General features: G+C 44.6%; 1 protein-coding gene across 2 annotated transcripts in view; it reads left to right on the top strand.

The window, feature by feature from the left end:
* Window positions 1–13,712, top strand: part of SLC12A7 (solute carrier family 12 member 7) — a 574,243-nt gene that overhangs the window by 132,014 nt on the left and 428,517 nt on the right. The window contains exon 1 of one of the 2 annotated variants that reach the window (XM_040353353.1): window positions 12,904–13,250. The exons of the other annotated variant lie outside the window; for it this stretch is intronic. Within the exon in view, the coding sequence (XP_040209287.1) occupies window positions 13,127–13,250 (124 nt within the window). The 5' untranslated portion in view covers window positions 12,904–13,126. Of the gene's footprint in view, window positions 1–12,903; window positions 13,251–13,712 lie in introns of those variants that run through there. 2 annotated transcript variants of the gene reach the window in all.

The raw sequence follows: 13,712 nt of genomic DNA on the forward strand, positions 1-13,712 counted from the left end.
TAATACAAATTCAAAAAAACAAACACAAAAAACAGACACAAAAAACACTCAGAAAAAAAACACAGCTACTACAATCTCCTACTTCAATAAATCTTTACTCTAACAATACTACACTAACCAACAAACACCAACAGACAACAGAACAAAAGCACCTTGCTTTAGGAAGGGGAACACAGGGATGTACTTTTGCAATGGAAGGGCGTTTGTGTGGGGCTATTTTTACACAGGGCGTATCTCACTAAGTATGCTTGGCCTATTTCCTATCTCACTGATTGCGTCGGGTCGAGTTCTGAGCATGCCCAGTGAGGTGCAGATTCGTGCGCGAATGCGCAGTACGGCCGGCCCTTCATTTGCATGGGGTCACGGCTCATTTCAATGGAGCACGCCCACTTCCTTCCCACTTTCAATTACCCCGCCTTACGCCTCGGAATTTACGTTACGCTGGCGCAAATTTGGGCGCAAATACTCTGTGGATACGGCACTTACGTCACAAAATTCAGCCGCCGTAACGTAAATGACATGCGTTACGACAAACTAAATATGCGCCGCTCTACGTGAATCTGGGCCATGTTTCTTAAGTTAAAATCAATATTTTTCGCTAGAAAATTACTTGGAACCCCCAAACATATATATTTTAGCAGAGGCCCTAGGGAATAAAATGGCAATTGCTGCAATATTTTAAGTCACACTGTATTTGCCCAGCGTTTTTTTAAGTGCAATTTTTTGGGAAAAAATACACTTCAACTAATAAAAAAAAAACAGTAAAGTTAGCCCAATTTTTTTTTGTTTTAATGTGAAAGATGATGTTACGCCGCGAGAATCGTGAGAAAATCGTGATCTATCTTCTAAGCAAAAAAAATTGTGATTCTCATTTTAGCCAGAATAATGCAGCTCTACTCTCCTATGATAATTTTAGGATTTTGGCAACCCTCATTGCAGAATTTTACCTGAAGCTCTATTGTTTTACTGATGCATGAATTCCAGCCACCTGCTTGTTGTAGTAAGAGAAAGTCTAGAAAAGCAGCAAGCCAATTTCTGGTGGTTGTCTCTACAATGTCACAGTGCTGCCTGTACAGAATGCCTGGTAAGATCTGTGCACAACAGCCAAGCAGGAATCAGATCAGAGGCGAATCAGTTTGCATGTGTTGCGCTTTACAAGTTTCTCACTCACTCACTCACTCACTCAAGTAAGATAGCCCAGCAGCGGATTTAAAATCAAAAAAATAAATACAAATATGATCATACGGCTAACAAATGCCCTTCCTAGGTCCCCAGTAGGGATGAGAACACCCCCCCGGTTCGGTTTGCAGCAGAACATGCGAACGGACCGAAAGTTTGCGCAAACTTTCGAACACTGTTAAAGTCTATGGGACTCGAACGTCAAAAATCCAAAGTGCGAATTTTAGAGGCTAATATGCAATATGCAAGTTATTATCACGATTCGTTTGCTTAAACTAAAGATCACGATTCTCAAAAACTGAATGCCAGAACCCCCCCCCAAATAAATAAATAAACCTGTGATTTATCTGAATTTTTATCTTATTTTTCGAATATTCAAATTTCAAATTTTTTATTTTTCGAATTTTTTAATTTTCAAATTTTTCATTTTCGAATTTTCAAATTTCGAATATTCGAATTTGCAATTTATTTTTTTTCGAATTTTTCATTTTTGATTTTCAAAATTTCGAATTTTCGAATTTTTCATTTTCGAATTTTCAAATTTCGAATTCTTCAATTTTCGAAAATTCGAATTTTCAGTTTTTTTATTTTTCGAATTTTTCTTTTTTCGAATTTTCAAATTTCGAATATTCAAATTTTTTATTTTTCGAATTTTCGAAATTTTTCATTTTCGAATTTTTCATTTTCAAATTTAGAATTTTCGAATTTTTAACCTTTTGAATTTCGAAATGTTCAATTTTTGAATTTTCTAATTTTTCATTTTCCATTTTTCGAAATTTAGAATATTCAAATTTTCAAATTTTTTATTTTTGAATTTACAAAATTTTTTACTTTCAAATTTTGAATTTTGAATTTTCGAAATTTCGAAAGTGTGTGTTCAAAGACACTTTCAGGCAGGCAGGCAGGTGATTCAGTGGTCTGCAGTGCATAAAATATACAGTATATACTAGGGTGACCACATGTCCCGGATTGCCTGGGACAGTCCCGCATTTTGCAGGTCTGTCCCGGGCACATTCATTCCAGGACAATACAGTGTTCCAAAATGAAAAACTGACAAAGCCACCGCCCCCCCCCCCCCAGGCCAATCTGATGCCCCCAAAAGGACAAGAAACTGGCAGTCATGTTCCCCCAGCTGCAGCATACTGCCAGGTTTGCTCCAGTGGCGAGGGGGGAGGGGATGATGAGGTGACTGACTCTACGTGGGTGCCTGATAGAAGAGAGGAGGAGTAGGCACAGCTCCAACGAGGCAGGATGCCCTCCAGGGGCCAGCTTAAGGGCAGCCAACCGACTGCATCACACCGCAGTTATGCATTTGCAGGGCCTTTGGCGTGGGCCTTTTTTGAGACGTGTGCAGCAGATCACACCGTTGCTGTTTGCAACATATGTCTGAAGTGTTTCAAGCATGGCCAAACTACCAGCCGTTTGGGCACCGCATGCTTGACCAAACATATGTCGACCTGCCATGCAGTTCGTTGGCAACAGTACTTAAAAGACCCACACTAAAGAACATCAGCTCCTCATCAGCTGGGATCTCAAACCCCACTATACCTTCAGTCCTCTCAGAGACCTGCACTGAGGAATCAAGGTGTAGAATTAGGTGTCCCAAGCACTGGGCAATCTGCTAGCAGTACACCAACATCCGATTGTAGCAGGCAAATTTCCCTACCCCTAAATTTCCCTAAAAAAACGAAAATAACATAAACAGAAAAAACTAATTTTTTGGCAGTGCACATGTCTATTCCTGTGTGAGCGGCAGGCCTGCAGGATTACTGTCTGGATAAAAGGGGTCTTGAGAGGTAAGGAAGTCCTCCTCTTCCTCCCTCTGTTCTGTCTCAAGTGCCCTGTCCATTATTCCATGCAGCGTGTGCTCCAACAGGAAGACAAGAGGTACAGTATCACTGATGCATGCACTGTCACTGCTCACCATATTTGTGGCCTCCTCAAATGGTGACAGGACAGTGCATGCATCCTTGATCAGTAGCCACTGGCGTGGCAAAATAAAGCCAAGCTCTCCTGACCCTGTCCTGGTGCCATACTCACACAGATACTCATTGATGGCCCTCTGCTGTGTGTACAGCCGCTGCAGCATTGACAACGTTGAGTTCCACTTGGTGGGCATGTCACAGATGAGGCGGTTCTTGGGCAGGTTGCATTCCTTTTGAAGGTCAGCCAGCCGATCACTTGCATTAAATGACCGGTGGAAATGCCCACAGACTTTCCTGGCCTGCCTCAGGAGATCCTGTAAGCCCGGTTACCTGCACAAGAACCGCCAAACCACCAAATTAAGGACGTGTGCCAAACAGGGAACATGGGTCAACTGGCCCTGTCGGACTGCGGAAAGGAGGTTGGTGCTATTGTCGCAAACCACCATTCCTGGCTGAGGCTGGCATGGCATCAACCACCTCTGAGCCTGCCCCTGCAGAGATGACAGAATATCTGCCCCTGTGTGGCTCCTGTCCCCTAAGCAGACCAACTCAAGCACCGTATGGCATCTTTTTGCCTGAGTGCTTGAGTAGCCCCTAGAACGCCTACAGAGCACCGCTGGTTCCGAGGACAAATCTGCACTGGAAGAGGCCATAGACGAAGAAGAGGGGGGGTGGAGGAGAGAGGTGTGGCAGAATCACCACTACCAGCATTTTGGAGGTGTGGTGGCAGAACAAGCTCCAACAATACTGCACCCTGTCCGCATCCTTCCCAGCTGCCAGCAGGGTTACAGAGTGCGCCGTGAAAGAAAGGTAACGTCCCTGTCCATGCCTTCTGGACCATGAGTCAGCGGTACCGCACATTCCACAAATTCTCGAAAGGGGAAAGAGTCTACCAGCTGAAAATGTAGCAGTTGGAGTGCTAGCAATTTAGCCAAACTAGCATTCAGCCGCTGAGCATGTGGATGGCTGGGACTGAATTTAGCAACTGGGGTAGGGAAATTTGCCTGCTACAATCGAATGTTGGTGTACCGCTAGCAGATTGCCCAGTGCTTGGGACACCAAATTCTACACCTTGATTCCTCAGTGCAGGTCTCTGAGAGGACTGAAGGTATAGTGGGGTTTGAGATCCCAGCTGATGAGGAGCAAGAAGAGGTCAACCTTTGGTGTGGGTCTTTTAAGTACTGTTACCAACGAACTGCATGGCAGGTCGACATATGTTTGGTCAAGCATGTGGTGCCCAAACGGCTGGTATTTTGGCCATGCTTGAAACACTTTAGACATATGTTGCAAACAGCAACGGTGCGATCTGCTGCACACGTCTCAAAAAAGACCCACGCCAAAGGCCCTGCAAATGCATAACTGCGGTGTGATGCAGTCGGTTGGCTGCCCTTAAGCTGGCCCCTGGAGGGCATCCTGCCTCGTTGGAGCTATGCCTCCTCCTCCCCTCTTCTATCAGGCACCCACGTAGAGTCAGTGACCTCATCATCCCCTCCCCCCTCGCCACTGGAGCAAACCTGGCAGTAAGCTGCAGCTAGGGCAGTGTTTCTCAATTCCAGTCCTCAGGCCCCCCCAACAGGTCAGGTTTTCAGGATTTCCCTCAGATGAAAAGGCTGTGGTGATTACTAAGGCAGTGAAACTGATCAAATCACCTGTGCAAAATAATGGAAATCCTGAAAACCTGACCTGTTGGGGGGGCCTGAGGACTGGAATTGAGAAACACTGAGCTAGGGGAACATGACTGCCAGTTTCTTGTCCTTATTGGGCACCCCCTCTCTCTGGGCTCACGTTACTGCCTTCATCCTCAACCTGGGTACCATCATCGGAGTCTTCAAAACGCTGCGCATTCCTCCTGCAGCATGTACCCTACACTGTGGAGAACAGTTAGGGGGGCTCCTGAGGGCATGGTGGGGCTAGGGAAGAAGTGACTGATGACATTGAGCCAATGGAAGAGGCTGCTTTGGCAGCTGCATTGGCAGACAAAGTACTCTGAGCTTGGGTGACAGAGGATGAGGGCAGCTTGGTCATCTACTCTACCAACTCTTCTGCATGTTGTGGCTCAACACGGCCAGCTGCCGAAAAAAATTCCAAGCGTGCCGAGGATGCACTGTGTCCACGACCAGCACTCTTGGCTGTAGACACAGAGCCTGCTTGCCCTCTTTTAGTGGGCTGTGAGTGTCTGCCTCTCCTTGGTGGCCTTCCAGACATACTGTACAATTAGCAAAACAACACCTGAAGTTTACTAAAAACAGTACACCAGGAATGGTCTGCAGTCAGTTATAGGCTTGGCTGGACTAGAATGCTGTGGATATAGGAGACTGTATATACTAGGGTGACCACATTTCCAAACTACCATTCAGGGACACCCTCCCTTCCCAAAAATGTAGCTTGTGCTGTAACGAATCACAGCACAGTGATTGGACACAAGGGGCGGGATTTATGATTTCTCCAATCACAAGCAGGGGGCGGGATTGTGCTCCTCCAGGCATTCCCGGCCAGGACAAGTACTGTCAGTGAGTAAAGCGGTGATGTGGCCACCTTTTTTGGGGGCATCAGCTTGGCCTACAGTCAAGTATAGGCTTGGCTGGACTAGAATGCAGTGGATATATATGTAGGAGACTGTATATATATTTATGCACTGCAGCTCACTGAGTCACCTACCTGCCTGAATGCCTGGAAGTGTCTTTGAACACACACTCCAGGAATGGCCTACAGCCAGGTATAGGCTTGGCTGGACCAGAATGCAGTGGAAAGAAATTTTATGCACTGCAGCTCACTGAGTCGCCTGCCTGCCTGAAAGTGTCTTTGAACACGTACTCCAGGAATGGCCTACAGTGAAGTATAGGCTTGGTTGGACTAGAATGCAGTGGATATATATGTAGGAGACTGTATATATATTGTATGCACTGCAGCTCACTGAGTTAGCTACCTGCCTGAATGCCTGAAAGTGTCTTTGAACACACACTGCAGGAATGGCCTACAGTCAGGTATAGGCTTGGCTAGACTGTGTGTATATATATATATATATATATATATATATATATATATATATATATATACAAGCCTGTAGTCCTTCTTTATGCTCCTTGGTTGCAGGTAAAGGTGTACACATGTATAGTAATAAATGGCAAAAGAAAGGGAAATATAGCATAATTCCGTTTATTAAAATATAAAAACAAGGTATTCTACTCACATGGTATAAAAATGTATTTTCTAAATAACTTCCTTTTAAGCTAGTGCATTGTTAGTTCACTTACCTGTTCCTTCGATTTTCCTTCTAAATGTTATTTTTCTTTGTCTGAATAACTCACTTCCTGTTCCTCCTCATGAAGCTTGCCCCCCTCATCCGAGCCGATCTGGCTGGGGGTTAGTCAGCGTGCATGCCCCCTCCCTTGGGACTGCATCCCTGTGGGGAGACGCTCTGTTAGTTCACAGGCACGAAGACAGGGGATACATGGGCGTGTCTAAGACGCTGTAGCTCCGCCTCCTGTTACTACTATTTGTTTATTTTTTGTTATGGGCGTGCTGGGGAGGCATGAATGGGCGTGTTAACTAGTTGCCGACCAGCCGCCGTTGTTTTACGGCGGCAGGTCGGGCGAGATCCCCGCTGGGCACACGCGATCGCTCGTTACAGAGCGAGGACCGAGAACTGTGTGTGTAAACACACAGCTCCCGGTCCAGTCAGGGAGAGAAATACTGTGTTCATACAGTGTATGAACAAAAGATCAGTAATTTCCCCATGTCAGTCCACCCCCCCTACAGTTAGAACACACCCAGCGAACATACTTAACCCCTTCCCTGCCCCCTAGTGTTAACCCCTTCACTGCCAGTGGCATTTATATAGTAATCCAATGCATTTTTATAGCACTGATCGCTATAAAAATGCCAATGGTCCCAAAAATGAGTCAAAAGTGTCCGAAGTGTCCGCCATAATGTCGCAGTACCAGATCGCTTGTCTGCAAGTCGTTCAGAACACGGCCGCCAGACTTGTGACTGGAAAAAAAACATGGGAATCAATCTCACCTTCGTTGAGAACCCTTCACTGGCTGCCAGTAAAGGACAGAATTGCTTTTAAAGCACTCTGTCTGACGCATAAGTACATCCATGGGAAGGCTCCGCAATATCTATGCGAAAAGATAAAAGCCCACAATTCCAATCGAGTTTTGCGATCCACTGACCAAAATCTGCTCCAGATACCCAAAGCCAGATACAAGTCCAAGGGAGAAAGAAGGTTTGCGGTACAAGGTCCTAGACTATGGAACGCTTTACCAACCAGCATTCGATTGGAGGAAAACCACCTAACCTTCAGATCAAAACTCTGCTCTTTTGATGTCTAGAGACATCAAGAAAGATAGGAACAACTAGCGCCCAGAGGCGAATCAGTTTGCATGCGCCGCACTATATACGTTTTTCATTCATTCATTCATTCAGTGGCCTTAGAGATTTTAGGAAGTTTTTTGGCCTAGATAAAGCATAAGATCCTGCTCTGGAGCAGGCGGAAGAAAGTAAGGTACGGAAATAGTATAAGAGCTTAGGTAAGACTGTCGTCTATGGAGATTTTTAAGTACTGTAGTTTGTCACCATTTATGGGTGTATGAAATTTGAAGGCATGACATATTTTACCAAACAATTGTATTTGAAAAACAAAATGTGTTTGAAAAACCGCTGCACAAATACCGTTTGCAGCACCCACCGTTTTATTCTCTAAGGCCTCTACTTAAAAAATATATAATAATGTTTGGAAGTTCTAAGTAATTTTCTAGCAAAAAAATGCTGATTTTTACATGTATGATATAAATGTCAGAATTGACCTGGGGGTTAAGTAGTTAATGTATTTGCCCCATTGGGCTACATACACACTGGGGCAGTGGGGGGGAGTCGGCGGTAAAGCGGTTCGACGGCGCTGCCCATTGATTTCAATTTGATGCCCTTGTCAAAATACAATGACACAGCGGGAAGGATTCTCCCAGCCACCTTGAATGTGTGGATGGAGGCAACAGATTAGTATTTTTCCTTTAGCCTGCTGGCTGGATGAAAAAACCTGAGCCATGTATGGCCAGCATAAGAAGGATGAACTGAGTGTTCCCTCATTCACATACAATTCAGAGGCCCAGTTTCTAGATCTTTAAACCTTTGTTGGACAGACAATACTCAAATTAATTTACAACTTATAATGAGATCTGCCAGCACAGTACAGCCAGTGTTAACTATAGTAAAACATTATAGCACGGTTCACACTGGTGCGACAAGCGCTTTGACTTTAAGAGCACAAGTCGCATGACGTGTAAAATAAATGTTTCCCTATGAGAGCCGTCTTGACTGGTCCGACATGTGTCAGTCTGACTTTTAAAAAAGTTCCTGTACTACTTTGGTCCGACTTGGGTTTGATTTCAGCCCATTGAACTTAATTGAAGTCACATAGAAGTCGGATCAGTATCTTAACTGATTCAACTTGTGAAATGCGACTTGTACTCAGAGGCAATGTTAGAAATGCAAACTGTATATAAAAAAGAAAAAAAATGGCGTGGTGGTCCCACCCAATCTATACCAGGCCCTTTGGGTCTATTATGGATTTTGAAGGGAAACCCACTCCAAAATATAAATATAAACGGCTTGGGATCCCCCCCAAAATCCATCTTATAAAGCATGCAGCCTGGCAGGCCAGGAAAGGGGGGGGGGCACATGCCCTCAACATGGGTGGAGGCAGATCCCGCCCCCCAATGTGAATGAGTCCATTCACCCAGGGGGGGGCAGAGCCCACCCCCTGCTTCAAAGCACTTCCTCATGTTGAGAGTATGTGGCCTGGTATGGTTCAGGAGGGAGGCGCTCGCTCATCTCCCCCCTCCCCCTTTTTTCCCTGGCCTTTTTAAAACATTTTCTCAAAGTTGGATGAAAATCGTATTCCGTTCATTAATGCCACATTGAAGTTGGATCGATGTTGGACTGTAGTTGCAGGGCAAAGCCAAAGGCAATGTCTCAGTTCACATTACTTCTTTAGCATTTGTAGTCTACACTAATTTATTTTACAACCTTCCAAAAAGTATGGAATCACCACTCTTGGAAAATGTTTATTCAATTGTGTAGAAAAAATAATAATAATTTAACAAACTTTCTGACTTTAACACTAATGCCGCGTACACACGACCGTTTTTCGGGTTCTAAAAAATTACGTTTTTAAGGGTCTAGGAAAAACAACGTTTTTTTCAACCCGATCATTAAAACAGCCTTGCCTACACACGATCGTTAAAAAAAAATGCTCTAGCAAAGCTCGGTGACGTACAACACGTACGACGGCACTATAAAGGGGAAGTTCCATTCGGATGGCGGCACCCTTGGGGCTGCTTTTGCTGATTTTGTGTTAGTAAAAGACGATTCGCTCTTTTCAGTCTGTTACTGCGTGATGAATGTGCTTACTCTATTACAAACGCTAGTTTTACCAGAACTTGCTTCTGAGCATGCACGTTTTTTTCACATCGTTAAAGCCCACACACGACCATTTTTTACAACCTTAAAAACGACAATGTTAGAAACGTTGTGAAAAAATAGAGCATGTTCGAAATTTTTAATGACCATTTTTTTAGATCGTGAAAAATGCTCTGGAGCCTACACACAATCGTTTTTAACCACTTCCATACCGGGCACTTACGCACCTTCCTGCCCAAGCCAATTTTCAGCTTTCAGCACTGTCGCACTTTGAATGACAATTGCGCGGTCGTGCTACACTGTACCCAATTTTTTTATCATTTTGTTCCCACAAATAGTGCTTTCTTTTGGTGGTATTTGATCATCTCTGCGGTTTTTATTTTTTGCGCTATAAACAAAAGAAGAGCGACAATTTAAAAAAAAAACACTATTTTTTACTTTTTTATTTAATAAATATCACATTTTTTTTTTAAAAAAAAAACTTTTTTTTCCTCACTTTAGGCCGATACGTATTCTTCTACATATTTTTGGTAAAAAAAAAATCGCAATAATCATATATTGATTGGTTTGCGCAAAAGTTATAGCGTCTACAAAATAGGTAATAGATTTATGGCATTTTTATTTTATTATTTTTTTTACTAGTATTGGCAGGAAATTTGCGATTTTTTACTGTCACCGTGACATTGCGGCGAACACATCGGACACTTTTGACACATTTATACAGCGATTAATGCTATAAATATGCATTGATTACTGTGTAAATGTGACTGGCAGGGAAGGGGTTAACCACTAGGGGGCGTTGAAGGGGTTAATATGTTCCCTAAGATGTGTTATAACTGTAGGGGGGAGGGGACTGTCAAGGGGAGGAGACCGATGTGTGTTCCTCTGTACTGGGAACACACATTGGTCTCCTCACCGCTGACAGGAGGTGGATCAGTGTGGTTACACACACAGATCCACACTCCTGCCGTGATTACCGACAATCGCGGGCACCCGGCGGCAATCGCGGCCACCGGGCACCCGCGCGGGGTCACGAGCGTCGCCGCGTGCGCGCCCTAGATCGCCGGGGACACAGGACGTCATATGATGTCCACCCGGATCGAGGAGGGGTTCCTGCCGCCGTCATTTTACAATGACGCGGTAAGGATGTGGTTAATGACATTAAAAAAAATTGAAATTTTTTAGAACCCGAAAAACGGTCGTGTGTACGTGGCATAAGACCCCTTTCACACTGGGGCGCTTTTCAGGCATTTGAGCACTACAAATAGCGTCTGTAAAGTGCAGACGGGTGCTTTCACACAGGGGCAGTGAGCTTGCAGGATGGGAAAAAAGTCCTGCAAGCAGCACCTTTGGGGCAGTGAATACACCGTTCCCAAAACGCCCTGCCCATTGAAATAAATGGGCAGCACTGCCTGAAGCTACTGCAAAGCGCTTTTGCAGCAGCAGGCGCTTTTAACCCTTTCTTCAGCCGCAGTTAAAAGCGCCTCGCTAGTGGCCTAAAAGCACCTCGAAAACTAGCGCTTTACCGCTAATGCTGGCACCGCCCCAGTGGGAAAGTACCCTTAAAGTGGATGTAAACCGATTCATGAAATTTGAGCTGGGCACACACAGTTAGGTCCATATATATTTGGACACAGGCACAATTTTCATACTTTTGGGTCTGTATGCCACCAGAATAAAATTAAAATGAAACAATCCAAATGAATTTGAAGTGCAGACTTTCAGCTTTAATTCAAGGGATTGAACATAAATATCAAGTACAAATTGTAGGAACTGCAACCATTTTTATACACAGTCCCCCAATTTTCAGGGGCTCAAATGCAATTGGACAAATTAATAAAATGTATAAATAAAATGTTCATTTTTAATATTTTGTTGAGAATCCTTTGCTGGCAATGACTCATCAAAAAACACCAATGACCCAGTGCCACTGGAAGCCATGTATGCCCATGCCATCACATTGCCTCCACCATGTTTTACAGATGACGTTGTGTGCTTTGGATAATGAGCTATTCCAAGCCTTCTCCACACTTTTTTCTTCCCGTCATTCTGGTACAGATTAAGGATGCTTATTATGAAAAAAAATGTTTCCTATACAACCCCTTTAATTTTGAAGCCTAAAGCCTCGTACGCACAATTGGACTTCCAGCGGACTTTTGCGTGGATTTTGGTCCAAAGGGCATTGGCCGTGAACTTCTTCTGCATACACACGGCGCAACATTTTCAGCCAACATTCACCAAATCACATGTTTTTTCAGTTCTTTAACGCCACCCTTTGGGCAACTTCTGCTATTGTTGTCTGATGTTTAACATTGGTTCTGAGCAGGCGTGTTTGTACTTTGGATTTTAGTTGTACACACAATCGGATGTGTTTTTGCTGTTTCACTTCTCTGTTATCAGCATGATAACTTCTGACCAGTTCTCCAAGATGGCAGATAAAAGCAACCTGAAGTCTGTGTTATGAAAGGTTGCTATAAATAGATTAGCAGAGAGCTTGTCTTGTCACAGCACAGCTCTGAAAGTATCTTCGTTCTTCTACCTTTGTAGAGTGGGGGTGTGTGCCTTTCCCCCAATCAGCTGTCTCCCAATGCTGAATGAGGAAGTGAAGATTCTAACATGATGTAAGAATTCTAAAGAATATAGACAGCACACACATATGGAAGACTGACTTCTGAGAGTCTGCATATGTGCGTATGGTTGGCGGAAAGGGATTAACAGACCAAGCAAAAGTGGCAGTTACAAGGATGAGACAAACCATTTGCCATTGATGGGGTTGCTTACAATGATCAGCTTTTATTTATTTGTGTAAAATCTTTATCCCAAAAGGAACAAAAAGTGTTTGCTATAACTGCTTAAAAAGTGTTGGGAGTTCAACTTTAATTTGTTCACAAGGTGAAAATAAAGAGAACAAAGCCACAAAATAAGGTGAATGCAGCCACCACATGTATGCAAAGTCCACGTTTTTAAAGCTAGAATAAAAAATGCACAAATATTTGCAGGTAAAAAATGTGTGTTTGTGGATTGAGAGCGCTATGCCAGGCTCCAGCAGACTTCCAACTCTACAGAGGGGGGACTTCCATTTGGAAAGCTGAAGGATGGACCAGGAGTGTTCCACGGAGGACTACAAGGCCGACTGCTATGGCTAAAAGGTGTCCCTGGTTCTCAGCACAGAGCTCTGACAGGAATGCTATCAGTAAACCTCTGTCCTGACTTCCCTCGGATAATTTCGGTTAGGTAATTATTAGTGTGAATAGAGACGTCGCTGACACTGAGGATAAAGGGGATGATCATGTTTAAACCGTTTTGGCGGCAGCAGCAGCCCAGCGCCTGTCTCTGGCAGTCAGATGATTGTCCATCGATGGCTGTCACGTGCCAGCGCGATGTCTGACTTGCCGCCCCGCCCACCCGACTTAACCCCTGAGCTCCCAGGCACTGACAATATTAGCCGGGAGCTAAGTGGTTAAAGGAGCGGGCGGAGAGCGGACCGGGGCGGGGAAGAGAACAGCCTCTATCAATCTGACCCGTCTCTTCCTAGTGCCGTTGTGACAGCGAGGCTCCGGTGTAGTCCAGGTATCGGCGCTCGCTGCCTGACCACCCTCAGGATGCCCACTAACTTCACTGTGGTTCCTGTGGAGCAGCAGGACGGTGTCGCGGAGACTGAGCTCGGGGCAGCGGGACAGGAGGAGGGCGGCAGACAGAGGAGTCATAGTGAGGAGTCTTTGTTGGGTAAGTTATCTGTGAACTTCCTCATGTGTTATGTGTGTGTGTGATAGGAGAGGACAGGACGGGGCCCCTAGGGAAGGTCTGCTGTGTTCACCTGAGGTATCGTGACGTCACCGAGACACCCAGCCCCGCCCCTGGAGCCCTTCTGTTGTCAGCGGCGATAATTACTTGTTACCGACCGAGCTTCTAGGAGGTGACACTGCTCCGGTGTGTGTGCGCGCGGTCCTCTCTGGGCTTTGTAGGATCATTGGCAAAGTAAAACAGTACATTTGGTCTGCCTGAAGTTTGTTCTAAACGTCCTCTGTTTTACTTGGTGTATTTGTCTCTGCCTGGGCATGTTTGTTTCCGTTTGAGATATATAAAAAAAAAATTCTTCTGAGGCAAGTTATATATAGATCATTATACACCTTTTTAACGGCTGTTCTTCAATGAAGAATCCAGTGGCACTGATTGAATACATCTTGC

The sequence above is a fragment of the Rana temporaria genome, chromosome 5 (assembly GCF_905171775.1).
Source record: "Rana temporaria chromosome 5, aRanTem1.1, whole genome shotgun sequence".
Taxonomy (NCBI): Eukaryota; Metazoa; Chordata; class Amphibia; order Anura; family Ranidae; genus Rana; species Rana temporaria.